This window comes from Oryctolagus cuniculus, chromosome 17 (assembly GCF_964237555.1).
Source record: "Oryctolagus cuniculus chromosome 17, mOryCun1.1, whole genome shotgun sequence".
In the NCBI taxonomy this organism is placed as follows: domain Eukaryota; kingdom Metazoa; phylum Chordata; class Mammalia; order Lagomorpha; family Leporidae; genus Oryctolagus; species Oryctolagus cuniculus.
Window position 1 is genome coordinate 16,204,401 of NC_091448.1, and position 27,602 is coordinate 16,232,002.

The 27,602-nt window shown below is 40.7% G+C and overlaps 1 protein-coding gene across 30 annotated transcripts in view; it reads right to left on the minus strand.

Annotated features, from left to right (window-relative positions):
* EFCAB3 (EF-hand calcium binding domain 3) overlaps positions 1 to 27,602 on the minus strand; it is a 649,184-nt gene that overhangs the window by 49,923 nt on the left and 571,659 nt on the right. For all 30 annotated transcript variants that reach the window (XM_070060541.1, XM_070060535.1, XM_070060528.1 and 27 more), the window contains 12 exons: positions 24,095 to 24,148; positions 16,687 to 16,791; positions 15,622 to 15,675; positions 13,956 to 14,060; positions 10,524 to 10,577; positions 8,669 to 8,773; positions 6,949 to 7,002; positions 6,023 to 6,127; positions 3,398 to 3,451; positions 2,348 to 2,452; positions 2,220 to 2,273; positions 1,414 to 1,518 (listed from right to left, as the gene is read on the minus strand). In XM_070060541.1, coding sequence (XP_069916642.1) covers positions 1,414 to 1,518; positions 2,220 to 2,273; positions 2,348 to 2,452; positions 3,398 to 3,451; positions 6,023 to 6,127; positions 6,949 to 7,002; positions 8,669 to 8,773; positions 10,524 to 10,577; positions 13,956 to 14,060; positions 15,622 to 15,675; positions 16,687 to 16,791; positions 24,095 to 24,148 — 954 coding nt within the window. The remainder of the gene's footprint in view (positions 1 to 1,413; positions 1,519 to 2,219; positions 2,274 to 2,347; positions 2,453 to 3,397; positions 3,452 to 6,022; positions 6,128 to 6,948; positions 7,003 to 8,668; positions 8,774 to 10,523; positions 10,578 to 13,955; positions 14,061 to 15,621; positions 15,676 to 16,686; positions 16,792 to 24,094; positions 24,149 to 27,602) is intronic.

Sequence of the window (27,602 nt, forward strand, 5' to 3'; positions counted from 1 at the left end):
AAACTAGTAGATGGAAGACCTCTCTCTGTCTGTCTGTAACTCTATATTTCAAAATAAATAAATAAAATATTTTTTAAAAGTCTAGCAAAAAATGGTTCAATAAAGAGGGGTAGGGGGCCAGTGCTGTGGCACAGCAGGTAAAGTCACCTCTTGCAGTGCCGGCATCCCATAAGGGCGCCTGTTCAAGTCCCAGCTGCTCCACTTCCAATTCAGCTCTGTGCTAAGGCCTGGGAAAGCAGTGGAAGATGGTCCAAGTCCTTGGGCCCCTGCACCCATGTGGGAGACCTGGAAGAAGGTCCCGGCTTTGGATCGGTGCAGCTCCAGCTGTTGTGGTCAACTGGGGAGTGAAACAGTGGATGGAAGACTCTCTCTCTCTCCATCTCTTTCTCTCTGTGTGTAATTCTGACTTTAAAATAAATAAATAAATCTTAAAAAAGAGGGGAGTTGTTACTATGTCAAATGATGCAAGTAAAATAAAAACAGACAATTGACTATGAATATTAGCAAGGGGGTCATTGATGATCTTATTCAGAGCTGATTCAGTGTGTGGTGGGGATGAAAACCTGATTGGAGAACTGGGGAGTGAATGGGAAGTGAAATGGAGATAATGAATGAAGACAACTTTCTGAGACAGCTCTCCTGTGAAGAGGAACTAAGAGATGGATTGGCAGCTAACAGATGATTGGCACCATGGAAAATCATAGCAGCCTGTCAATGGAAATAGGTGGAGAGGGAGGAAGTGATGGCACAGGGGAGAAAAAGGGGCATTGCAGGAGTTGCCTTTGCAGAGGCAAGAGGAAGTGGGGTCAAGCACAAGTGGAAAGGTTGGTTCATGATAGAGACAGATTCTTTTCCCTTTATAGCAAGACAGAGGCAGGACATATAGACATAGCAATAGGTAGGTTGAAAGAAATGGAGGTAGGAAAATGAGGACATTCTTGTCTAAGTGTTTTCTCTATGAAGTCTGAGGTGATGTCATCAGCTGACAGTTGAGATGAAGAGATGCTAGAAATTTGAGTGGAGACAGTATGGAATTGTCTCTGAGCATGAGAAAGTCAACTTTCAGCAATGTACAAGGACTTTTTGTACCTTAGGGGTATTAGTTCTTTGTCTTGCAACTATTGTCACCTTCTTCATCATTTTACTTTTGGTTTTCTTAATTTTTCTGTTAAATTTCCCTTCAATTCATTTTCCTTCCAGCTCCCTTAGGTGTGTGGCATTCCCAGGCATGGCTGGGTCCTGCAAGTGGAATCCCTTACACACATTTTGAAAAGTGTTTTGAAGATGGGATTTCTTCATAAGTTAGGATTCAGTCTTCCTATTTATATTTATGTCACTATGAACAAAATGGCTTTCAGCAATTCTAATTGTTCAAACATTCCTCTAGAGAATAGTGATGTCTGTAATACTCACCATCAGTCGATAGTTGGGTCATTAATTCCTTGTGTTCTTTATTTGTGATTTGAATTCCCATGCTTTCCAAAAGAGACTCAACTTTCTTGACTTTGACCCGTGGGCCTTTGGAGTAAAGGGCATGAAATAGGAATATGAATGATTATGCTTAAAAGTGAAAAATGCTAATTGTAGTCATCCATCAAAAACCCCAATTGAAGGGTAAAGCACAAGAGCACAAAGAAACTTACATGTGTGTGTCTCCCTAGTGTCTCATAACATTTGTGTAAGTGTGTTTCCCTAGATTCAGATGTCTGTTAAAGTAGGAAAAAAGTGAGAAAGGTAACAACTGAATTGTTAGTAGTGTTTACCTTTATGGACTGGATTAGGGGGACTTTCATTTCATTATATTCATTTTTCAAGAGAATAATTTCCTTGTAGTATTTTTTGTGTTTCTTAGAGTATTTTCTAGCTCAAAATTAAAAGAATATTTATCTATACAGAATAGGTATGCAAAGTGGAAATAGGATATTTCCCTAATACTGATCCAGGGGACTTTGTTTTGTTTCTGTGATGGGTTAATAAAGAGGAAGTAGGCAGGTCTAATGATTCATGGATGATACAACGACCAATCTATGTAAGTCTAGTCAGAAAAGAGTGTTAGAGTCTTCCTACAGTAATGTGACATTTATGTTCCAAGAAAGAATGCTAAGGTATAAGTAGTAATAATGAATCAATAAATTGGCAGAAAGCAAAGTTGGAATGTTTAAAAGAAAATGTTAAACATAAGGATTTTATACTTGTTTTTCATCATGCTTCTTACTCACCTTTGAGGGCTTTCACACCTTTTAGCAATCTATTCTTGGGTACCTTCCCACTAGCTGTAAGATAAGACGTAATTCAGAACAGAGGTTAAAATGGTGGGAAGATTAACAAAACATCACTGAATACTCACGGTAAAGGGACATAGACTTCAGCAGTTCCTTGTGTTCTTCAGCAGTGAGTACCAGCCCCATTTCCCTCAGCACATTGTCCAGGTTACTGACATCAATCTTGTCTCCTTTGGAAAGATGGGAATTGGTAATATGTAAGAATATCAGGAACAATGATTATGAAAATAATGACCTATGTGGCATTATCTTTAATTAGAAGACTAAAACTGCACAGATTTAAGGGACATGTGGATGTGTAATCTAAGTCAGAAGAAGAAATTATACTTTTAATTCATGAGAAAGAAAAGTTCATATAATTCAGGTGCAATTCAAATACCATCATATTACCTGAATTATGGGGTCTTTGGAAAAGAAACAATATATATATATATATATATATATATATATTTTGACAGGCAGAGTGGACAGTGAGAGAGAGAGACAGAGAGAAAGGTCTTCCTTTTGCCATTGGTTCACCCTCCAATGGCTGCCGCGGCCGGCGCGCTGCGGCTGGCGCACTGCGCTGATCCGATGGCAGGAGCCAGGTGCTTCTCCTGGTCTCCCATGGGGTGCAGGGCCCAAGTACTTGGGCCATCCTCCACTGCACTCCCTGGCCACAGCAGAGAGCTGGCCTGGAAGAGGGGCAACCGGGACAGAATCCGGCACCCCGACCGGGACTAGAACCTGGTGTGCCGGTGCCGCTAGGCGGAGGATTAGCCTAGTGAGCTGCGGCGCCGGCCAAGAAACAATATTTTAATGACCATACTACAAAAGCTTCATCTTAAATGGTTTTGGCTAATGTCATGATGGCCTAAATAATGGTATGTGAAAAATACAATTGTTAAAAACTCAAGATAGGTCTACACAGGAAAAATCCCAAATCAAACAGTAAGATTATGAAACAAACATTTAACTACTAAGTATAACTACTAACTACTAAGCATGAATGGCAATTTAGTATGTCATCAATAACTTGAAGGGGGAAAATGACTGTAAAGTATCCTAATGTTTTTTCTATGAAGCATTAAGGTCTTGGTTAATGATTGTCCTTTTTACCAAAATTTCTTTCTCACCTGTGAATGTTTTTGCTTCATCCATCACCACATTCAAATCAACCAGTTCATTCTCTGTAGGAAAAGACAATTCAGATACACACTTAGGAAAATGATATGAAAAATTTAAGTTACAATGTAAAGGGATGGAATTCAGCTATTTTTCATGATTTTCTCTGGAAACTCTTTTAACTAAAAATAAAAAAGAAACATAAGCTAGAAAGAGATAAAGACATAAATTCAAAGTCAACTTCCATTTAACTACTTCTACTTCTACTGTGTATAAAGTATCAAATGACTCAACACTGCTATGAAGCAAGTTTAACAGTAGTGCCTTCTAGTAGGCCTCCTCCTTCAAACTCATAAGGGGAGTATTTGTCCACTGACATACTTGAATTTTAAACCTGGAAGTCATTTATTTACATAAGCAGCTAATCCTGGAACCTTAACAGCATGCCATCTCATCTCTCTCTATAAATTTTGCTTATGTTTCTTCCCCTACCCCTCAAGACTATAAACTCTTTGACAGCAGGGATCATGCTTTAATTCTTTTGTCACTACCAGATATTAATTGTCCACTTTGTTCAGTGTTTGTATGTAGAGCTTGTGCCAGCCAAACAAATAAGTGAATTCCAGTGACACAGAAAGAGTCACCCTGTTGGAGTAGAAAAAAATATTCAGTAATTTTTAAAAAATTTTTAAAATAAAAAAAAAAATCTCATTGGTAACAATACCTTTATTAGTTGCAAACATTTTAAAAAAATATTTAATTATTTGTTTGAAAGCCTGTGTGTGTGTGTGTGTAAGAGAGAGAGAGAGCTATGATTTTCCATCTGCTGGTTCACTTCCCAAATGGTCTCAACAGCCAGGACTGTGCCAGGCTGAAGCCACAAGACAGCATCTCTGTTCTGGTCTTTCTATGGGTGGCAGGAGAGCAAGCACTTGGATTGTTTTCAGTTGTCTTCCTAGGTGCATCAGCAGGAAGCTGAGACAGAAGCAGAGTGGCTGGGACTCAAACCAGTGCTGATATGGGATGCTGGTATCACAAGTGGTGGCTTAACTCACTGTGCCACAATGCCAGTCCCTGCAGTTGGAAGCATTTTTGAGAACTTCTAGCTAACATGAGTATGTAGGGGGAAATATCACAGTTAAAAAATAATTTGTGGCGATTTTTTTTATGATAAAAACAGGGGCCATATAAAATTATAAATAATTCTCAACATTCTTAAACTCAGGAAAGTGAGGTTCGAAATTATAAGCTAGGCCAAAATTTTTTCTAGTGTCGGCTACAGATAGGGATAGCATGGAAGAGGTTTGCTTTAGCAGTGACTTAACTTTAGTTATGCCTGCCAGTCACTAGTTGATAGTAGAAACCTTGAGTTAGAAGAGAACTATTTATTTATTTTAAGTTGGCACATACTGGCTCTACCTGAGAGATGTGATATCTGGCTCTCAGATAGAAGTATGATTTTCATTAGATTTGCATCTATTTAAAAAATTTATTTCAGGGAGCCAGCATTGTTGTGTAGCAGATTAAGCTGCAAAGGAAGACCTTTCTCTCTCTCTCTCTCTCTCTCTCTCTCACTGTCCACTCTGCCTGTCATCCCATATGGGTGCATGTTTGAGTTCTGACTGCTCCACTTCAGATTCAGCTCCCAGCTAATGCACCTGGGACAGCAGAGGAAGATGACCCCAGTCTTTGGGCCCCTGAACCCATGTGGGAGACCCAGATGAAGCTCCTGGCTTTTGACTTTGGCCTGGCCCAGCCCTGGCTGTTGCGGCCATTTGGGGAGTGAACCAGTGGATAGATTTCTCTATCCCTGTCTCTCCCTCTCTCTTTAAAATAAATAAAAAATAAAAAATAAATATAAAAATTTATTTTTAAGGCAGGGAGGGAAAGGGACCCCCCCCACACACACACCCACCCCACACACAAACGGAGAGAAATAGAGAAAAATCTTCCATCTGCTGGCTCACTCCCCAAATGTCTACATCAGCTGGGACTGGGTCAGGCCAAAGTCAGGAGCCTGGGACTGAATCTGGGTCTCCCATGTGGTTGGCAGGGACCTCATTACTTGGACCATCAGTTGCTACCTCTTAGGGTGCGCACCAGCAGGAAGCTGGAATTGGATGATGCAGACGCAGAACTCAAACCCAAGAACTCTGATATGTTTCCCAAGAGGTATCTTAACTACTTTGCAAACAACCTCTCCTTTATCAGGTTTTAAATGTGGAACCTACTGGCTCAGGGATTGAACCCAAGAAAGCTCTAATGAGGCAAATCTTAACCTGGGCTTATCCCTAAGCAGTTTCTTCATAATGAATTATGTCAGCTTTGACTGTTTGACAGTTTTGTCCAGCTAAATTGATCTGAGTTATTATTGAAACATCATCCTAACTAAAAATAAAAGGTATACATGGGAAGGAAGGAAGGGAGAAAGAAAGATGTGTGAAGCAAATATGGCAAAATGATAACATTTGTTGGCTGTGCTTACCAGGCACACAGCATTTGTCACGTTGCTCTCTGTTTTCATGTGTTCTTGAAATAGTACATAAGTTTTCAAAGAGATTAAAAAATAATTTCAGAAAAACACTTTCAGGGGACCTAAACTTGTTCCTTGGTACAGCGGTATCTGCAATACTTACCATCAACTGGCAGATGGTTCAGTAGTTCCTTATACTCCTCCTTCTCAAGTTCAATTTCCATGCTCTCCATAAGGGTCTCCAGGTTACTGACATGGGCTTTTTTCCCTTAGGAAATAAGAAGGTGGAAACAAGAAATGCAAGTAATTCCAAGAAGTGGAAGATGCTAGCTTGGGGAGCATGTGTCACTCTAAGTGGTGAGTGAAACATACTAGCCATTTAAGTGACCCACACAGTGTGGAGAGTTGAGAGAGAAGCTCACTCAACATTGAGCTATAATTTCCAATTGAAGTAATCATGGATAAAAAAGAAGTAGACACATCTGATGAATTTTTTTTTGACAGGCAGAGTGGACAGTGAGAGAGAGAGAGAGAGAGAGAGAGAGAGAGAAAGGTCTTCCTTTGCCATTGGTTCACCCTCCAATGGCCGCTGCGGCCGGCGCGCTGCAGCCAGCGCACCACGCTGATCCGATGGCAGGAGCCAGGTGCTTCTCCTGGTCTCCCATGGGGTGCAGGGCCCAAGGACTTGGGCCATCCTCCACTGCACTCCCTGGCCACAGCAGAGAGCTGGACTGGAAGAGGGGCAACTGGGACAGAATCCGGTGCCCCAACCGGGACTAGAACCCGGTGTGCCGGCGCCGCAAGGCGGAGGATTAGCCTACTGAGCCACGGCGCCGGCCACATCTGATGAATTGTAATAAAGCCAACCAACCTATATAAAAGTAGAATTTGAAACTTGCTATAGAGGCGTAGTTAACGATGACTTCCTCAAATACAGTAACCCCCCCAAAGAATGGAAGATTGTGAGGCATCAATTCAGAATCAGAAAACTAGAGGAACAATGGGATAGCAAGATTTTAATAAGTGAGAAATTTTAAAAAGCAAATGCAAAACATAATAAATTTTAGCTGCTGTTCTAATTAGTCTTACCTTGGAGAGGCTTTATACTATCCAGTAATCTTTTCTGATACACTTTTCCGTCTTCTGTAAGATACAGTAACATTGAATCAGAAAAAAGAACAAGAAACTGTTCAACTTTATGAAACATTTATATCATTCACCTAGAAATTTATTCTGTTCTATCCTCAAATAATAAGTAAATATTAGTACTGCTTTCAATATGGTCAATGTACCCCCTAGTTGGAACACCTGGCATTGGTTGATGTTCCCCACAAAAACACACATACATGCTTCTTTGTTTTGCTTTGCTTTCTTGTTGGTTGCCTTTTATTTTACTTTGACCCCTTTGCCTTTCCCTCTTTTCCCTGCCTATGCCCTGGGTATATGAAGCATTCCTATATGTTTAATATAAAAAGTAGACCTAATAAAGGGATAATATTAAAAAGTTACCAACATGAACAGAATAAAAATAAACATTTAAATAAAAATTAAAAAATTTCTCTAAACAAATTCTTTCCACAAATAGAGGTGAAATAACTGGAACAGAGAACAGGGAGCATCTGCTAGCCCCTCCATCCTAGTGGACTCTGTCATTCCGGGAGGCCAACACCCTGTGCCAGGGATGTCTGCAGTGTGGAAAGAGCACTCAGTGGGGCAGGTGTGCAGTGAGGCTGTTGCCTGGGACACCTGCATCCCATATCCGCGCACCTGGGCTTGCGTTCTGGCTTTGCTTCCATCTCAGCTTCCTGCTAATGTGCACGACGGGAGGCAGCAGGTGATGGCTTGAGTGCTTGGGTCCCTGCCACCCCTGTAGGAGACCTGGATCGATTTCTAGCCTCCTGGTTTTGGCTTGACCCAGCCTGGCTGTTGCAGACTTTTGGGGAATGAATCAGCAGATGGAAACTCCTTCTCTGTCTCTGCCTATCTTTCTGTTGCCCTGCCTTTTAAATAAAATATTTAAATAAACAAACAAATAAAACTTAAAGAAAGAACTCCCAATGTCTGGCATGTGTCTCAAGTACATTACAGCTTGTGCATATCTCTTCCTGCGTTCTCAGAATCAAAGCCCTAAGGAGGCTGTACTTCTCACAACTGGTCTCCTGAAAGAGCACTCTGGGAGGAATGCTAGACAAAATGAGTGGCCACAGCCTTAGGTGTATGTGGGGAAAATCCTGACAAGGATTGAACATTCGCTGCCCGTGATGCTACTTCCGCCTCTAGGGACACCACAATCCCGAGTGGTGTGGAACAAGAACTATGGGGGCTGGGAGAATGTTTTTGTGATAGTACAGGCTGGCCTCTAGGGCCTTTGGGGCAAGTATGCAAGTGTCCAGGAGGAGGACTTGAGTGGTTGACTGGTTGTGTCACTGACTGATCAGAATGGATACGGATGGTGTAAGCATGGGATCCTGAAGGACCCCTGCTCTCAGTTGTTTGTCTTTTGGTTGCTGTATTGTGGTGAGATATGAGGGCTACTAGTGCATGGACTGAGGACTGGGACGCATTGGGGACAACAGAAGAATCTGTGTAGTTGTTTAAATACTCAGTGAGATCCAAGTATCTGAATGCAAAAAGAGAAGACTTTCATTTAAAAGTTTCTCACTTCTAAATTAAAACACAAGTGAAAAGGACAGGATTTTTTTTTTTTTTTTAATTCAAGAACCATGCTTTTCTGAGGGTATTTCCCACAGTCCTTACCCAGAATTCCACACAGTTTCCCTGGGTGCCATGCTAGTGGCTAAATACTCACGGCTGATTGGCAGAGTTTTTAACAGCATCGACTGTTCTTTTTCAGTGAGCCTGATTCCCATGTTTCCCAGCACATTTGTTAAGTCACTGGTTTCAACCTTTTTTCCTATGAGTAGATGAAAATTGTTTCAGTTGACAACAATAACATTTAATTACTGAAAATTATGAAAAACAGCATCCAGAACAGCGCTACCTATAACTGCAGAACAAAGTATAAATACATGAGCCAACTTCACTTACATAGAGTTATTCTGAAATTCAGGATCTGAAAGCGTTCTTGAATCTAAATAAGACAATAACACTTCTATTACATGTATGGGTCAATGTAATTGTAAAGAGTGACATGGGGACTGTATAATTCCTGAAAGACCTATGATAGTGTTAGGGTTTGAATGTTTGAATCCTCTTCAAAATTCACATTGAAACATTTTTTTAAAAAAATTTTTGACAGGCAGAGTGGACAGTGAGAGAGAGAGAGAGAGAGAGAGAGAAAGGTGTCTTCCTTTGCCATTGGTTCACCCTCCAATGGCCACCGCGGCCGGCGTGCTATGGCCGGTGCACCGTGCTGATCCAATGGCAGGAGCCAGGTGCTTCTCCTGGTCTCCCATGGGGTGCAGGACCCAAGGACTTGGGCCATCCTCCACTGCACTCCCTGGCCACAGCAGAGAGCTGGCCTGGAAGAGGGGCAACCGGGACAGAATCCGGTGCCCCAACTGGGACTAGAACCCGGTGTGCCAGCACCGCAAGGTGGAGGATTAGCCTAGTGAGCCGCGGCACCGGCCACATTGAAACTTAACCTCCAGTGCAGTGGCATTAAGAAGTGGCACCACTGGGGCTGGCGCTGTGGTGTAGTGGGTAAAGCCGCTGCCTGCAGCGCCAGCATCCCATATGGGCGCCGGTTCGAGTACCAGCTACTCCACTTCCATCCAGCTCTCTGCTATGGCCTGGGAAAGCAGAGTAAGATGGCCCATGTCCTTGAGCCTCTGCACCCATATGGGAGACCTGGAAGAAGCTCCTGGCTCCTGGCTTCAGATCAGTGCAGCTCTGGCTGTTGTGGCCAACTGGGGTATGAACCAGTGGATGGAAGACCTCTTGCTTTCTCTGCCTCTCCTTCTCTCTCTGTAAATCTGACTTTTAAATAAATAAATAAATCTTTGGGGGAAAAAAAAAGAAGTGGCACCGTTAAGAGGTGATGAGGTCATGGGTCTCCTCCCTTATGACCAGGACTCAGGCAATATAGCAATTGGCTCTTTTTTTCCTTTATGCCTTCCACCAATGTGGGGACTCAGTATTTGGGGCATCACTTCTAAGCAAACAGCACTTCTCATCAGACACCAAGCATGCGGTGCCTTGATGTTGGACTTCCCAGCTTCTAGAGTGATGAGAAATAAATTTCTACTGTTTACAAATTACCCAGTCTGTGGGATTTTGTTATAGAAGCCTGAGTTGACTAAGACAGATGGTGTATAGAATCTACATAATTCCATCTGCATATAATATCTCTGTTACTACTTCATGGCCTGAATTATGGGATCGACTATTCATAGTGACTATATTTCCTGATGCAAAGACTTTCTACTGCAATATGCAGTGTTCAGTTACACTTTGGTTTATAAACAGTCAAAAAAACACATTACTGACCCATATATTGAATCAGTTAATACTTCATGAGAGTGTTGTATGCTTCCTAAATATCTAATAGTCTAACTCTTATCAATAAGACAAAATGATCAACAGGTAAAAGAGCAGGGGGAACTAATAATTGATTGATGAAAGGGGTAAGCTGCTTTAAAAAGGTAATTCTCTACAAAGATTAAGATCTCAATTTTGTAAAATTTACAGAAACTCACAATCACCTGTAAAAGTGTTTGCTGCATCCATCAACACATTCAGGTCGACCTTTTTATTTTCTGTAAGGAAATTCAGAATTTAGAGATTAAGATACTGAGACTTAAAAAGTTATATAAAATTCTTAAAATGTATATGGGATTACAGTAATTTTATGTTTTATTCTAGATTTTTTAAATTATTTTTAAATATATAGGAATATATAACAGAGGAAAGATTTAAGCTTTAAGTATATGTTTATTCATATATAACTATAACTTCTTTATTTCATAAGCTGTTAGCTGTTTAAAGTCTTTTTTAAAATTTATTTTTCAGGAATATAAATTTCATAAGCACAACTTTAGGCATATAGTGATTCTTCCCACCATACCTGCTTCCCACCCACACTCCCACCCCTCCCCTTCCTCCCTCTCCCCTTGCCAGTCCCATCTCCATTAAGATTCATTTTCAATTAGCTTTATACACAGAAGACCAACTCTATACTAAGTAAAGATTTCAACAATTTGCACACATACACACACACAAACAAGTTTTACAGTTAACACTCATAATAAAACTCATTGAGCACAGGGGTCCTGATTGGAAAGTTAGTGCACAGTGACTTCTGTTGCTAAATTAACAATTAACACTCTTATGTATGATGTCAGTGCCACCTGAGGCTCTTTACATGAGCTGCCATGACTATAGAAGCCTTTTGAGTCCATAAACTCTGTCAGTATTTGGACAAGGCCATAAGCAAAGTGAAAATTCTCTCCTCCCTTCAGAGAAAAGTCCATCCTTCTTTGATGGCCACTTTTTTACATTGTGGTCTCACTCATAGAGATCCTTCACGTAGAACATTTTTTTTTTTTTTTTTTTTTTTTTTTTTTTTGCCACAGTGTCTTGGCTTTCCATACCTCAATGCTTTTGTGGGCATTTCAGCCAGACCAGGAAGCCTTAAGGGCTGATTCTGAGGTCAGAGTGTTACTTAAAGCAATTGTCATTCTATGAGTCTGCTGTGTGGATGCTTCCCATGTTGGGACATTCTCTCCTTTTTAATTCTATCTATTATTATTACCAGGCACTTGATCCTATTTATACAACTAAAATATTTTTTAAAAAAAGATTTATTTATTTGAAAGGCAGAGTTACAGAAAGGGGGGGGGAGAGAGAGATTGTCCATCTGCTGACTCACTCCTCAGTTGGTCGCAATGGTGAGAGAGAGAGAGAGAGAGAGGTCCTCTGATTGCCATATCTACTAGTTCACTCCCCAAATGGCTGCAACAGCCAGGGCTGGACCAGGCTGAAGCCAGGAACAGGAAACTCAATTCAGGTCTCCCATGTGGGTGGCAGGAACTATCACCTCTTCCAGAGTGTGCATTAATATGAAACTGGACCAGAAGTGGAGGAGCTAGGACTCCAAGGAGGCACTCCAATATGGGATGTTAGCACCCTAAGGTGACTTAACTGCTGTGCCAAGTGTCCTCCCCTCTTCCTTTTATTTTCTCTTACCCTTCCCTGTTTCCTGTTATTTTTCTTCTATATCCTACTCTTTGATTCCACTTTTCATCTCTCAAATATTCCTTTATTGCATTTTTTTGGTATCCCTGTAGCTTCAGGGACCCTTTGAGGTTCTATTTTAACCCTGCTGGTTTTTCTTAGGGGTTGAAGTTACCTTTCTTTCTTTCTTTCTTTCTTTTTTTTTTTTTTGACAGGCAGAGTGGACAGTGAGAGAGAGAGACAGAGAGAAAGGTCTTCCTTTGCCGTTGGTTCACTCTCCAATGGCTGCCGCGGCTGGCGTACCGCGCTGATCCGAAGGCAGGAGCCAGGTGCTTCTCCTGGTCTCCCATGGGGTGCAGGGCCCAAGCACCTGGGCCATCCTCCACTGCACTCCCTGGCCACAGCAGAGAGCTGGACTGGAAGAGGGGCAACCGGGACAGAATCTGGTGCCCTGACCGGGACTAGAACCCGGTGTGCCAGCGCCGCAGGTGGAGGATTAGCCTATTGAGCCGCGGCGCCAGCCACCTTTCTTTTTTATTTCTTTTAAAAAGATTTATTATTTACTTGAAGGGCAGAGTTACAGAAAGGCAGAGAGAGAGAGAGAGAGAGAGCGCGAGATTTTCCATCTGCTGATTCACTGCTCAGCTGGCAGCAACAACAGCCAGAGCTGGACCAATCTGAAGCCAGGAGCCAGGAGCTTCTTCCAGGTCTCACGTGCAGGTGCAAGAGCCCAGGGACTTGGTCCATCTTCTGTTGCTTTCCCAGGCACTAGCAGAGAGCTGGATCAGAAGTGGAGCAGCTGGGGCCGGCACTGTGGCATAGTGGGTAAAGCTGCCGCTTGCAGTGCTGGCATCCCATATGGATGCTGGTTCCAGCCCTGGCTGCTCCATTTCCAATCCAGCTCTCTGCTGTGGCCTGGGAAAGCAGTAGAAGATGCCCAAGTCCTTGGGCCCTTGCACTCGTGTGGGAGACCTGGAAGAAGCTCCTGGCTCCTGGCTTCAGATCGGCGCAGCTCCAGCCATTGTGGCCATCTGAGGAGTGAACCAGCAGATGGAAGACCTCTCTCCTCTCTCTTGCTCTCTCTCTCTCTCTGCCTCTCCTTCTCTCTATGTGTAAATTTAACTTTCAAGTAAATAAATAAATCTGGAAAAAATGGAGCAGCTGAGACTCAAACTGGCACCCACAGGGGATGCTGGCACTGCAGGTGACAACTTTATCTGCTACACCACAGCACCGGGCATGAAGACACCTTTCTAAAGATTAATCACATAGAGCCTGGCATTGTGGCACAGGGGGTTAAGCTGCCACCTGGGACACCTGCATCCCATATCAGAGTGCTGGCTGAATTCCCTGTTACTCTGCTTCAGATCCAGCTCTCTGTTAATGGACATGGGAAGCATCAGATGATGGTTCAGGTACTTGAAACCCTGCCGCCCACAGCGGGACAGATGGGGCTCCTGGCTTCTCATTTTGGCCCAGCCCTGCCCTGGATGTTGCAGCCATCCGGGGAGTGAAACAGCAGCTGGAAGATCTGTCTCTCCTCTGTCCCCACTCTTTCAAATAAATAAATAAATCTTTAAAATTAGTATTAACATTATGATTAGGGAATGCATTTTCATAGTCTGATACTGAGTGTCCTCTAAGGACCTTAATTCAACCATGTCCTAAACACATTTTCTCTTCATTTTGCTCTCTCTATGGTCTCCCCGCTGATCCCTTTTTCATTGCTTTCTGGCAATTATATAAGCTATAAATCTTTGGCTCACACTTTTAATACCTCTCTCCCTTTCTCCACCACGTCACATCAGTTTTCCCCATTTATGGCCAGGATGGTTCCCTAGGTAAGGCCCAATTCATGTCTCATCAGCACTGTTTTAAATTGTTTCTCTGTCCCCAGTTTTCCGTCCCCACCATGTCTTTCCTCGCTTTAGCTATAGATTGAAAGTGTCTTAAATGCTTACCAGCAACTGGTAGGGTGGCCTGCAGATTCTTGATTTCTTTTTCTTCAAGTGTGAATCCAGTGTTTTCTAGAACTTCTCTTATGTCACTGATACTAACCCTCCCTCCTTAACAAAAAGAAGGAAAAGTAAATAAGGATGTCATAAAATGAAAAATACAGGCCATAAACCCCTACCTAAAAATGAAATCAGAAAAAAACTATTTATAATATATCATGTGGGAGTCAGTAACAGAACATGCTTCCATTATTAAAATTGTTGGAGCTGTTTATATTGGGAAAAAGATATAAAGAAGTTGGCAACTCTGGCAAACTCGGGAAAAAGGACAACCAAATCATGTTATTCTGATCGAAAAGTAAGATTTGAAACTTGCTACAGTAATAATAAATCACCTCTGAAATGTAACTATATATAAAGGAGGACTCTAGAAAGACTTGGTGTTTAAAATGTAAAAGGAGAAATAACAGAAAACACGAAGAAATCACCAAAGAAATAATTGCTAAAATTAAATATATAGAAACAAAAAATGTTCATATATAAAAATACAACATGATGGACAAAAGACTTGTAGTTACTTATGCTTAAGGAGGGTTGAGGGCTATAGATAATGACTTCTAATGGGTACAGAGTATCCTTTTCAGGTGCTGAAATGTACTAAAATTGAATGTGGTGATGGTTGCACAACTGTTAGTATATTAAAAGTCACAAAATTATATAATTTAATTGAATGAATTATATGGTATATGAATTATATCTTGATCAAGCTGTTGTGAAAATAAAACAAAATAAAATGCAACTAGTCAATTGAGAAAATATTTACTATAGCTATGATGATGTGCTAATATTTAATATGTAAAGACATCATTCAAATTAATAGGAAAAATGTTCAGACTCTAATAGACTAATGGACAAATGCCCTGGAAAAAAAACTTAAAGACTGATAGGCATATATAAACATTTTCTGCTTCATTCATAAAAAAAAAATAAAAACAACAATTTGACCCAATTTTTCACCTATCCAGTTAGTAGGAATCAAAAAACATGAAAATAATATATTTTGGTTAGGGTACAGTGGTTATAGGTATTCTCACAATGTACAGAGGTGTAAATTAATACAATCTTTTGGGCAGGCAAATTGAGGTATACATCAAAGCCTCAAACATGGTAAGGCCTTTGACCTAGTAATTCCTGCTGAAAGAATATGTCCAAAGAAAATAACTTTAATGTTGGATCAAGATTTATGTACCAAGATCACATGCATACAAACAAAACCCTGAGATCACCTAAATGCTCAATGAGAGAATGATTAAATTATAATACAACCATATGATCTAGTCATTAAAAACAATGTTTATAGAAATGTTTTAAAGGACATGGTGAAATTCCTATACTAAAAGTGTGAGTTACATAAACTATCCTGTAAGAGTTTAATCAGAAATATACACACGTACATAGGGAAAAGAGTTAACTCTAATAAAAAGTAATATTTGATTATAAATAATTACATTATGCTACACTATATATTCCAGGTTATCCCCAAATGTTCAGCACCTAGTAGACAACCAAATATTTATTAAATAAAGTGTATCATTTTATGCTTGTTTTTTGCCAGAAAAAAATGAAGTAGAAAAATCTCAAATTGGATTATCCTTATGCTTTTTTCACTCACGTTTGAAGGATTTCACAGCATCCAGTAATTCTTTCTTGAATATCTTTTTATCATCTGTAGAACAAGACAATTATATTCTTAGAGTCATAAAACCAAAGCATATACTTATCAAGGGAAATTTAGAAACTTACCATATTTTATCCTTAATGAAATGAGATATTTGTAAAACTCAGTGTAATGAACCTAACAACCAGATAGACTACAAACCTGTTGTTAGTGGCACCCAATGGTGCTGAAATATTCATAGCATTTTTCCCCCATTTTCTCCCTTCTAATTTGACTTTATCTTCTCTTTCTTCAGCCTTCTTACCTTTCTTTTTCTTTCAGCTTATGCTTTAAACCTTATATTTCTCTCAAGGGAATGTAATAGCTTGTTTGTCCTATGATAGGACATCTGACTGAAGTGGTCCCTGTTTCCTAAACCAAAATTTTAATGATAAGAACAGAATTTTTAGAAATGTTAGCTAGGATTTACTGTTTAAAAATATTTTTAATTGTCATAAAATATTCAAATGTTAAAATTTCTAATACGAAATTCTAAAAAAAGATATATATTAAAGTTTTATTTATTTGAGAGGCAGAGCAACAGAGAGAGCGAGAGAAACAGCAAGAGAGAGCCTATCACTCCTTCACTCCCCAAATCCCCACAACAATCTGGCAAACCAGGAAGCCAGAAGCTCAATCCAGGTCTCTCCTGCGGGAGGCAGGAACTCAACTACTGTCTCCCAGGGTATGCACTGGCAGGAAGCTAGAACTGAGAGTGGAGCTGGAACTCAAACCCAGACTCCTGGGCTTCCCAACTGTCGTCTGAAGTGGTAGGCCAAATATGTGCTTCTAAAAAGATATTTTAAATTGACACAAAATGTTTCAAATATTAAGATTTCTAACACAAAATTTTAAAACCAACCATTCCTGAAATTTAAGAGGGAAGGAACTTCAGGAAATATAGTCCATGCTTCCCCAAGATGGACGATGGAGCCATGCACACAGCAGATAATCAATAAAGCTTATTGAATAAAATACATTTTCACTCATGAGCAAAGGAAAATACATATAAATACTTACCAGATATTGGCAGCATTTTCAGAAGCTTTTTGTATTCCTTATTTGTCATCTCTATTCCCATGTTTTTCAGAAAATCTTTCACATCCCCAACATGAATCTTCTCTCCTTCAGAAAAAGAGAAACAGTCTTAGGCGAGAGAATATAAGAAGTGTGTGATATCTGTATAACCTGGTAGCATTATAATTACATAGGTAAAATGCTAATGTTGTCTATATCTATATGAGGGTACTTCAAAAGATTCATGGAACAAAATGTTAAAAAATTGTAAAATAATGGGGCCAGTGCTGTGGCATAATTGGTAAAGCTGCTGCCTTCCGATGCCAGCATCACATATGGTTATCAGTTTCAGTCCTGGGTGCTCCACTTCTGATCCAGCTCTCTGCTATGGCCTGGGAAAGCAGAAGATGGCCCAAGTGCTTGGTCCCCTGCACCCAGGTGGGAGACCTAGAAGAAGGTCCTGGATCCTGACTTCCGCCTGGCTCAGTCCTGACTGTTGTGGCCATTTGGGGAGCGAACCAGTGGATGGACGATCTCTCTGTCTCTACCTCTGCCTCTCTGTAACTCTGCTTTTCAAATAAATAAATAAATCTTTAAAAATATTGTAAAATAATAATTTTTAAATATAAGAAAAAGTTCATGGAAAATAGAAATAAAAGTTAAGCTTACTTTGTGTTAAAAATTTGAAATTCAGGGCCAGTGCCGCGGCTCACTAGATTCACTAGATTAATCCTCCGCCTGTGGCACCAGCACCCCGGGTCCCAGTTGGGGCACCGGATTCTGTCCCGGTTGCTCCTCTTCCAGTCCAGCTCTCTGCTGTGGCCCAGGAAGGCAGTGGAGAATGGCCCAAGTGCTTGGGCCCCTCACCCGCATGGGAGACCAGGAGGAAGCAACTGGCTCTCGGTGCAGCATGCCGGCAGCAGCGTGCTGGCCGTAGCGGCCATTTTGGGGGTGAACCAACAAAAGGAAGACCTTTCTCTCTGTCTCTCTCTCACTGTCTAACTCTGCCTGTCAAAAAAAAAAATCTGAAATTCATGCAGTTTTTTCATAAAACCACTTCCCATGAACTTTCTGAAGACCTCATAAACACACACAGATTATGTGCAAATATGTTATGTTAGTATATTAAAAAATATATAAAATCTTTCTCAGATGCAAGAGGAAGAGCAAAGCACAATGAAGTCTTTTTTAATACTTCTTTCATGACAATATAATACAAAGCAAACAGATTCAATGTAGTTCAAAGATACAATTCTAAGAATCCAATGATATTCCTCCCTCTTTCCCAACTTTTCCCTACCTCTTTTCTTCTCCCTTTCTTCCTTTATAATGAAGTCTTATTTAGCTTTTGTAGTCAAAAAGGGGAGCCACCTAGCTTTGGCTTGGTTCAGCTATGGCCATTGAAGCCATCTGGGGAATGAACCAGCAGATAAAAGTTTCTCTCTCTCTCTCTCTCTCTCTCTCTCTCTGTAACTCTTTCAAAACAAATAAATCAATCTTAGAAAAAAAAAATGGAGGCAGAAATTTTCTTTTAACCTAAAATAGAACCTCTTGCAACAATTAAACAATATGATAAATAAAATAGGGATTGCACAATTTCTCAGTAATTTGGAAGCTTTCTGATAGCTAATATAACAAATTCAACTACTCTAATAATAGCTCCAGTCTTCTTTGTCTTTTCTCCATCCTCTTCCTCTGGTTTTCCCTATCTTCTTCCTCTTCTTTTTTTGCTTGAACTGTGGGGTAAGTTTTTTTTTTTTTCTTTTTTTTCTTTTTGACAGGCAGAGTGGACAGTGAGAGAGAGAGACAGAGAGAAAGGTCTTCCTTTGCCTTTGGTTCACCCTCCAATGGCCGCCGCGGCCAGCGCGCTGCGGCCGGCGCACCGCGCTGATCCGATGGCAGGAGCCAGGAGCCAGGTGCTTTTCCTGGTCTCCCATGGGGTGCAGGGCCCAAGCACCTGGGCCATCCTCCACTGCACTCCCTGGCCACAGCAGAGGGCTGGCCTGGAAGAGGGGCAACCGGGACAGAATCCGGCGCCCCAGGGGTAAGTTTTTAAAACGACAAAAAGCTGGTAGCCTGAAAAATTTCAACCTTCAGTGAATTTATGTTATATAATTACATTGTAAGCTTTGGGAAGGAGAAATAATGCTTTTAAATTTAGCTGTAAATCACATTTCTGCTTTGCCAGCTGGCTCCATGGTGAATTTTGCCAATGCCATGTTCTAGAAAGTCAGAAATGCTGAAAGACGAAGTTTCTTCTTGCAGAATAGAAGCCAGCCTTCAGTATTTCAATCTTCTGGAAACAGTTTCAAGATACTCTCAGGGACATTAGCATCAGATTTCATAATTCCATCACAAAATGGCAATCTACAAGTTTGATTCAGCCAAATTATGATTCAAAGATGCTTGTAGAAAGAAAAGATTTTCAAAGACTGACTTTTACTCAAATAACTAAACCCCAATAGGAGACGAAAGTTAGAAGTAGTGATGTGAAAAAAAAAATGATAAGTATGCTTAAATCTTGCAGAAGTTTAGATTAAAATTGAGTTATTCTTGCTTTCAATATACTCACTTGAGAATACCCTGTTTCAGGTTAAATACAGTTTCTGTTATTCGGAGCCTGCTGCCACCCAGCTGAACTAGAACGGAAGTGAACAATGCTGACTGTTTCATTTTAAATTGACCATAACTTCAAGTGAGTCCATAATGCTTTCGGCTTTACGTTTTGCTAATCCATTAACCTTCCCACTCTTCTTGATGACACCGTGCCTCTTTCTCTTCTTTTCAAACCATGGTTTCCTCTTCTTTCACTTGGTCACTATTATACTATTTTTTTTCTTTTATCTTTTTAATTAAAAAAAGCCTTTTTTTGGACACCACTTTGTTTACCTGTCTTTTCACTTCTTTGCCCTCCAGCAGAAAAACTCTTCAGATAGTCACATTGATTCTAAACCTTATCCTCCCATCCTTTTGAACTCATTTTAGTCAAGTTTCTTTCCGCATTTACCACTGGCAATTTCTCTTTTGGATACTGCCTATGATCTCCATGAACTAAATACAATGGTCCATTCTCAGCTCTTATTTTACCTGACCTATCAACAGCGTTTGTCTCTGTTGATTTACCCTCCTCTCTGGTACGCATAGCAGATGCTGAAGATGTCCTCCTACTCACATCCTTTTGGCAATTACCATTTCAACGCATGCTAGTCCACTTGTTGTTTTAATATTGAAAAATTGCTATTTCACCAAAAAATTTGAATTTAATAAAAGAATGACAATCTACAAGTTCAAAATATTTTTACTAAGCACCAAGTAGAGTAGTTTCCAGCCTTTTAAAGAAGAACTCTTTTATTATTGAAAGAGTGCCTACAATTTAGTTTGACTTTTTAAAAAAAATACTGATTTATTTATTTGAAAGGCAGAGTTACAGAGAGAAAGAGAGAGTGTTAGAGAGAGAGATCTTCCATCTGCTGGTTCACTCCCCATGCGGATGGAAGAGGCCCAGTACTCGGGCCATCTTCTGCCTCTTTCCCAGGCACATTAGCAGGGAGTTGGATGGCAAGTGGAACAACCGACTCTGAACCGGCACTTATATGGGATTCCAGTGTTGCAGGTGGCAGCTTCGCTTGTTGCACTACAATGTTGGGCCCCTTATTTAAAAATTTAAACAAGAGATCTACAGTGGCCAAAGATTCTAATTAGCACAAAAGCATCAGCTTAACACCCTTATATTGTGAGTAAAAACAACTTATAAAGATTTATTTATTTATTTTATTATTTGGAAGGCAGAATGACAGAGAGAGGGAGACAGGAAAAAAAAAAATCTTTCATCTGCTGGTTCACTTCCCAGATGGCTACAATAGCCAGGGCTGGATCAGGCTGAAGCCCAGAACCAGGAACTCAATCCAGGTCTCCCAAGTGGGTGACAAGGAATCAAGTGTTTAAGCCACCACCTGCTGCTTCTCAAGTGCATTAGCAGAGCGGGGTTGGAAGCAGAGCAGCCAAAACTTGAACTAGTGTTCTGATAAGGGATGCAGACACACTAAGCAGTTTTTAATGTACTGTGCCACAAAACTTGCCCCCAAACAACCAAACAATTTTTGGTGTGAGTGGACAGTGAGAGAGAGAGACAGAGAGAAAGGTCTTCCTTTGCCGTTGGTTCACCCTCCAATGGCCGCCGCGGCTGGTGCGCTGAGGCCGGCGCACCTTGCTGATCCGAAGCCAGGAGCCAGGTACTTACCCTGGTCTCCCATGGGGTGCAGGGCCCAAGCACTTGGGCCATCCTGCACTGCACTCCCAGGCCACAGCAGAGAGCTGGCCTGGAAGAGGGGCAACTGGGACAGAATCCGGCGCCCTGACCGGGACTAGAACCTGGTGTGCTCGTGCCGCAAGGCGGAGGATTAGCCTAGTGAGCCGCGGCGCCGGCTCAATTTTTAAAAGCTTTGTGTAACCTATACATTCTAATTGAGGGGGTTCGTCGGTAATCATAGGTTCATGTGTCAAATGACCTAGCTATATTACTGCTCCTTTGGGGCTATATATATATATTTTTTTTTTTTCTAGATATTCCCCCTATGGGATTAAGCTCCAGGTATCTTCAAAGCTATCTTGCTTGCTCAATACTTTCAGCTGCTTTTGTTCATTTCTCACACCTCACCTCCTATCTAGGTTTCCTGGGGCCACTTTCTAAGGAAACTTCCTGCATATGTGATCCTTATCTCAGAGTTTGTTTCCTGGGACACTATATTCTCTTGGTTCATTTCAGGACATTATATTCTCTTGGTTTTCCACTGCATACTTTTTCTTTTATCCTTTGCTTTAAGACCTCTTAATAATGAATTGCCCTCAGGATTCATTACTTAGCTTGCTCCATTTATTCTTACTCCTTGGGTAAATTCAAACTCATGACTGAAAATACCATTTATATGCCTATCACTTTCTTTTTTTATTTAAAAATTTATTTATTTAATTTGAAAGTCAGAGTTACAGAGAGATAGAGGGAGGAAGGTAGAGAGAGAGAGAGAGAGAGAGAGCGAGAGGGAGATGGAGAGAGAGAGGGAAAATGGCTGCAACTGCCAGGGCTGGGCAGGAGCTTCATCTTGGTTTCCCACGTGTCTGCAGGGGCTGAAGGAATTAGGGCAGCTTCCTGTGCTTTTCGAAGGTCATTAGCAGGGAGCTGGATCAGAAATGGAGCATCTGGGACACAAATTGGCCTCCCATTATGGGATGCTGGTGTCACAGGTAGCAGTTTCACCTGCTGTGCCACAATGCTGGCCCCACAATTGCATTTTTTTTTTTATTTGACAGGTAGAGTTATAGACAGGGAGAGAGAGAGAGACAGAGAGAAAGGTCTTCCTTCTGTTGGTTCACTCCCCAAATGGCCACCACGGCCGGCGCTGCGCCAATCCGAAGCCAGGAGCCAGGTGCCTCTTCCTGGTCTCCCACGTGGGTGCAGGGGCTCAAGCACCTGGGCCATCCTCCACTGCCCTTCTGGGCCACAGCAGAGAGCTGGATTGGAAGAGGAGCAATCGGGACTAGAACCTGGCGCCCATATGGGATGCCGGTGTCACAGGTGGAGGATTAACCAAGTGAGCCATGGTGCTGGCCCACAATTGCATATTTTTTAATCCAATACATTTTTCTTGAATTCCTGTCTAGCTAGTAATTTTGTACTTGACATCTGAATATAGAGGTCTTCAGATATCTCAAAAAGTCCTGAACTCTTAATTCTCTTTCACCCAAACTTGTACTGCTGGCAACAGTTAATGGTAAGTACATCCTTTTAGTCAGTTGCTCAGGACAACAGTCTTAGAGTCATTTTTAACTTCCTCCTTTATCTCAGGGGTGGGGAACATCTGCCCCGTGGGCTGAACAAAGCCTGCAAAATCATTTGATCTCGTTCTACCAAGGCATTTGTAAGCAAGACTCAAATTTCAATAAATCTATAGTAGGCTAATTTTTAAGTTGATAATTTTGTATGATCTGTGAATGATGTTATAAATATTCAAATAGCATTTGACTGAAAACAGGTTCCCACCCCTGCTTTATACAGTGCTTCATATATCTAAGCCGTCAAGAAATTCTGCGGACTCTTTAAAAAAACATATCCAGGGAGTGTGTTCCTAGCCTAGCAGTTAAGATGTCAGTTAAGAAACCTGCATCTTATGTTGAAGTCCCTGGGTGCATTTCCTGGCTCTGGCCCTTAACTCCAGCTTCCTGCTGCTTCCTGTCTCCTGGGAGACAATGGTGATGCCTCAAGTAATTGGGTTCCTGCCACCCACAAGGGAGACCTGAATTGAGTTCCTGGCTCTTGGCTTTGACACTGGCCCAGCCCAGACATTGCAGGTATTTGGGGAGTGAACCAGTAGATTGGCGCTCTTTCTCTTTATTTGTCTCTCCATCTGTTTTGCAAATAAACAAGTTAAATTATTAAAAAAAGATATTCAGAGCCCAACTACTTTTTATCATCTTCATTGCTTGCTTTTTTTTTTAAAAAAAAAAAAGATTTATTTATTTTATTTGAAAGTCAGAATTACACAGAGAGAGAAGGAGAGGCAGAGAGAAAGGTCTTCCATCCGCTGGTTCACTCCCTAATTGGCTACAATGGTTGGAGCCGCGCTGATCCAAAGCCAGGGACCTGGAGCCTCTTCCAGGTCTCCCACTTGGGCCATCTTCTACTACTTTCCCAGGTCATAGCAGAGAGCTGGATTGGAAGTGGAGCAGCCAGGATTTGAACCAGTGCCCATATGGGATGCTGGCACTGCAGGCAGCGGACTTCTCTGCTAGGCCACAGCGCTGGCCCCATCTTCATTGCTTTCTACCCTGGTTTATGTCACCACTGTCTCTAACATTGGTGACTCTAAAGGCCCCCTAAATGGTCTCCTTGTTTCTACTTTGGCTCCTTCCTTCCACTTCCCCCAAGTCAATTCTCAACCTAAACTCCAGAAAGATCTGATCAAAAGCTGGATCAGATCCTACCACGCCTCTGCTCTAAACTTTGCAATGGCTTTTCATTTATCTCAGAAAATAAGCCCAGTCCTTGCAGGGCTTTAATAATCCTGACAGATTTTGTGTCTATTTCCTTTCTCTTTATCCTCTATTACTTTTTTTTCTTAGTTTTTCTTTAGCGTTCACAACTTTCTCACATACTGTACACATATCATGCACTTACATTTTAGCTTTACTATCTATTGCTTGTTTCTCCTACTAGAATGTAAGCTCCATGAGGGCAGCGCTCTTTGTTCCATTTACTATTGTATCTCAAGTGCCTAAAACAATGCCTGCCAAAGTAGCAAATACTCAACAGATGTTAAAATGAATGAATGAAGGAAATATTATTGTGTTGAAAATATAGTTTCTTATTAAACATAAATAACACACAGTATAATCCCCATTGTAACATCTCACATACCTGTAATCTTTTTAACTTCATCCATCAACACATTCAAATCAATATTTCCTTTATCTTTAAGACAAAAAGAAGAGATTAATATAAAAATGATATAAAATCCTCCTTAAATTATGAAATAGAAACCCAAAATTCAATATTTTGAACACATTCCTGAGAAGTTTATTATTTTATCACATCAGATACTTACCAATTTAATGAATACAGCTTCTGTTATTTACTCTATAAACTATCAAAATCCAGACAGCACAATGCAAGAGCAAAGCTCAAAGCACTCTTCTTTCCTTCAGGACAATCTATTAAGTTATTATTTTCAGGGGGTAGGATTTATTTATTTATTTGAAAGGGAGAGAGAGAGAGAGAGAGAGAGAGAGAGAGAGAGAGAGAGAGAAAGAAAGAATCCTCTATTCACTGGTTTACTCCTCAAATGACCGCAATAGCTGGAGCTGGGCTGATCTGAAGCCAGGAGCCAGTGGCTTCTTCTGGGTATCCCATGTGGGTGTATCCTGGGGCCATCTTTCACTGCTTTCCCAGGCATATTACCAGGGAGCTAAATCAGAAGTGGAGCAGCCGGGACTCCAACTGGTGCCCCTATGGCATGCTGGTATCACAGGTGGTAGCTTTACCCATACATTATAGACAGTGTACCTAGTTTCTTTAGTTAGTATTTTTCACCCTCAAGTCTGAAGCCACTGTAGTCAATGGATACATTTTATTTTATTTTATTTTTTTTTATCTTTTATTTAATGAATATAAATTTCCAAAGTACGACTCATGTGTTACAATGGCTTCCCCCCCCATACCGTCCCTCCCACCCACAACCCTCCCCTTTCCCACTCCCTCTCCCCTTCCAGTCAATGGATACATTTTAAACAATTTGTAAAATTACAAATTTGAGGGGCTGGCACTGTGGCGTAGCAGGTTGAGCCTCTGCCTGTGGCACTGGCATCCTATATGGACAGTTGTTTGAGTCCCAGCTATTCTGCTTCTGATCTGGCTCCCTGCTGGTAGCCTGGGAAAGCAGTGGAATGTGGCCCAAGGACTTGGGTCCCTGTACCTATGTAAGGGACCCAGAGGAAGCTCCTGGATCCTGGCTTCAGGTTGGCTCAGCTCTGATGTTGCAGCCATTTGGGGAGTGAACCAGCAGATGGAAGACCTCTCTCTCTCTCTGCCTCTGCTGCTCAAATATATAAATATTTAAAAAAATTCTATTATTTTAATAGGTAGGATTATGTTTGGAACCTTCAAGTTAACATCCTCTCATGATAAAAACCTTAAGTAAATTGGGACTAGAAGGAACATTTCTCAACACAATCAAGGCAATATACGACAAACCCACAGCCAGCATCATTTTGAAGGGAAAAGTCAGAAGCAATTCCACTAAGATTGGAAAGTGGACAAGGATGTCCACTGTCACCATTGCTATTCAATATATTTCTGGAAATTTTTTCCAGAGCCATTAGGCAAGAAAAAGAAATTTAAAAGGATAAAAGTTGGAAAGGAAGAAGTCAAATTATTCCTGTTTGCAGTTAACACGATCCTATATATGGTGAACTAAAGACTCCACTAAGAGATTTTGGAACTTGTAAGAGAGTTGGTAAATTACAGGATATAAAATTAATATACAAAAATCAATAACCTTTGTATACACAAATAATGCCATGGCTGAGTAGAACTTGTAAGATCAGTCCTATTCACCAATAGCTACAAAAAATTTAAATACTTTGGAATAAATTTAACCAAGGAGGTGAAAGAGTTCTACAGTGAAAATTATAAAACATTAGAGAAGTAGAAGAAGACACACAAAAAATGGAAAAATCCTCCATGTTGGTGGATTTGAAGAATTAATATAATCAATATGTCTATACAGATTCAATGTGATCTAATCAAAATATCAAAATTCTTCTCAGATCTAGAAAAAAAATGCCAAAATTCATATGTAAATACAAGAGACCCCAAATAGCTACAGCAATCTTAAACAATAGAAACAAATCCAGAGACATCACAATAACAGGGCAGTTATAACCAAAACAGCCTGGTACTAGCACAAAAATAGAAATGCAGACCGATGGAACAGAATAGCAACCCCAGAGATCAACCCACACACTTACAACCAACTAATCTTTGACAAAGGAGCTAAAATCAATCCTTGGAGAAAAGACAGTCTTTTCAAAAAACAGTGCTGGGAAAATCAGATCTATGTGTGTGGAAATATGAAGCAAGACCCGTACCTTACACTTTATACAAAAACCAACTCCCAGTGGATCAAAGATCTATATCTATAAGTTTATACCATCAACTTATGAGGAAAACATTGGGGAAACTCTGGAAGACATTGGCATAGGCAAAGGCTTCTTGGAAAAGATTCCAGAAGCACAGGCAATAAAGGTGATAATGGGATTACATCAAACTACAAAGCTTCTGCACTGCAAAGGAGACACTCAACAAAGTCAACAGGCAATGGCCATAATGTGAGAAAATATTTGCAAACTATGCAACTGATAAAGGGTTAATATCCAGAATCTATAGAGCTCAAGAAACTCAACAACAAAAAAACAAAACAAACAACCCAGTTAAGAAATGGGCAAAGGCGATGAACAGGTATTTTTCAAAGGATTAAATACCAATGTTCCACAGACATACATGAAAAAATGCTAAGGATCTCTAGTGATCGGGGAATTGCATATAAAAACCACCATGAGGTTAGAATGGCTATCATTCAAAAAAATTAAAAAACAATAAATACTGGCAAGATGTAGCGAAAAAGGTACCCTAATCCACTGTTGGTGGGAATGCAACTATTACAACCACTATAGAAGACAGTATGAAGATTCCTCAGAGATCTGAAAGTAGACCTACTATATGACACAGCCATCCCAATCCTGAGAATTTACCCAAACAAAATAAAATAAGCATATGAAAGAGTTATTTGTGCATCCCTGTTTATTGCAGCTCTGTTCCCAATAGCTAAGATATGGAATCAATCCAGATGTGCATCAGCTGATGACTGGATAAGTAAAATGTGATATATAAACACTATGGATTACTACTCAGCCCCAAGAAGAATGAAATCCTGTCTTTTGTAATAAAATGGATATGACTGGAAACCATTATTCTTAGCAAAATAAGCCAGTCTCAAAGACAAATTCATATCTTTTCTCTGCTATGTGGCAGTTAATATAGAATTAAAAAATACATAGGAATGAAATGGACATTTTGTGATATGATTGTTATTTTTGACCTGTGGGGAGCAACTTGGACTAGACTAAGTTACTGGAATTAAGACTTATTCTATGCATCTGCTCTCCCACAATATGGTGCTGAGAAGGGAGAACCAGCTTCTACACAGCTGCCTCCAGTTCAACCAATAAACTCTAGGACCTGCTCCTGATTGGAGGAGAGCAGCGTACTCGGCGTGTGGGTAGCAGAGTTGGGATTGGTGGAAGAGGACTATAAAGGAGGAGAGAGACAACATGCACCAGGAACATCTAAGGGGAACATCTATCTGAAG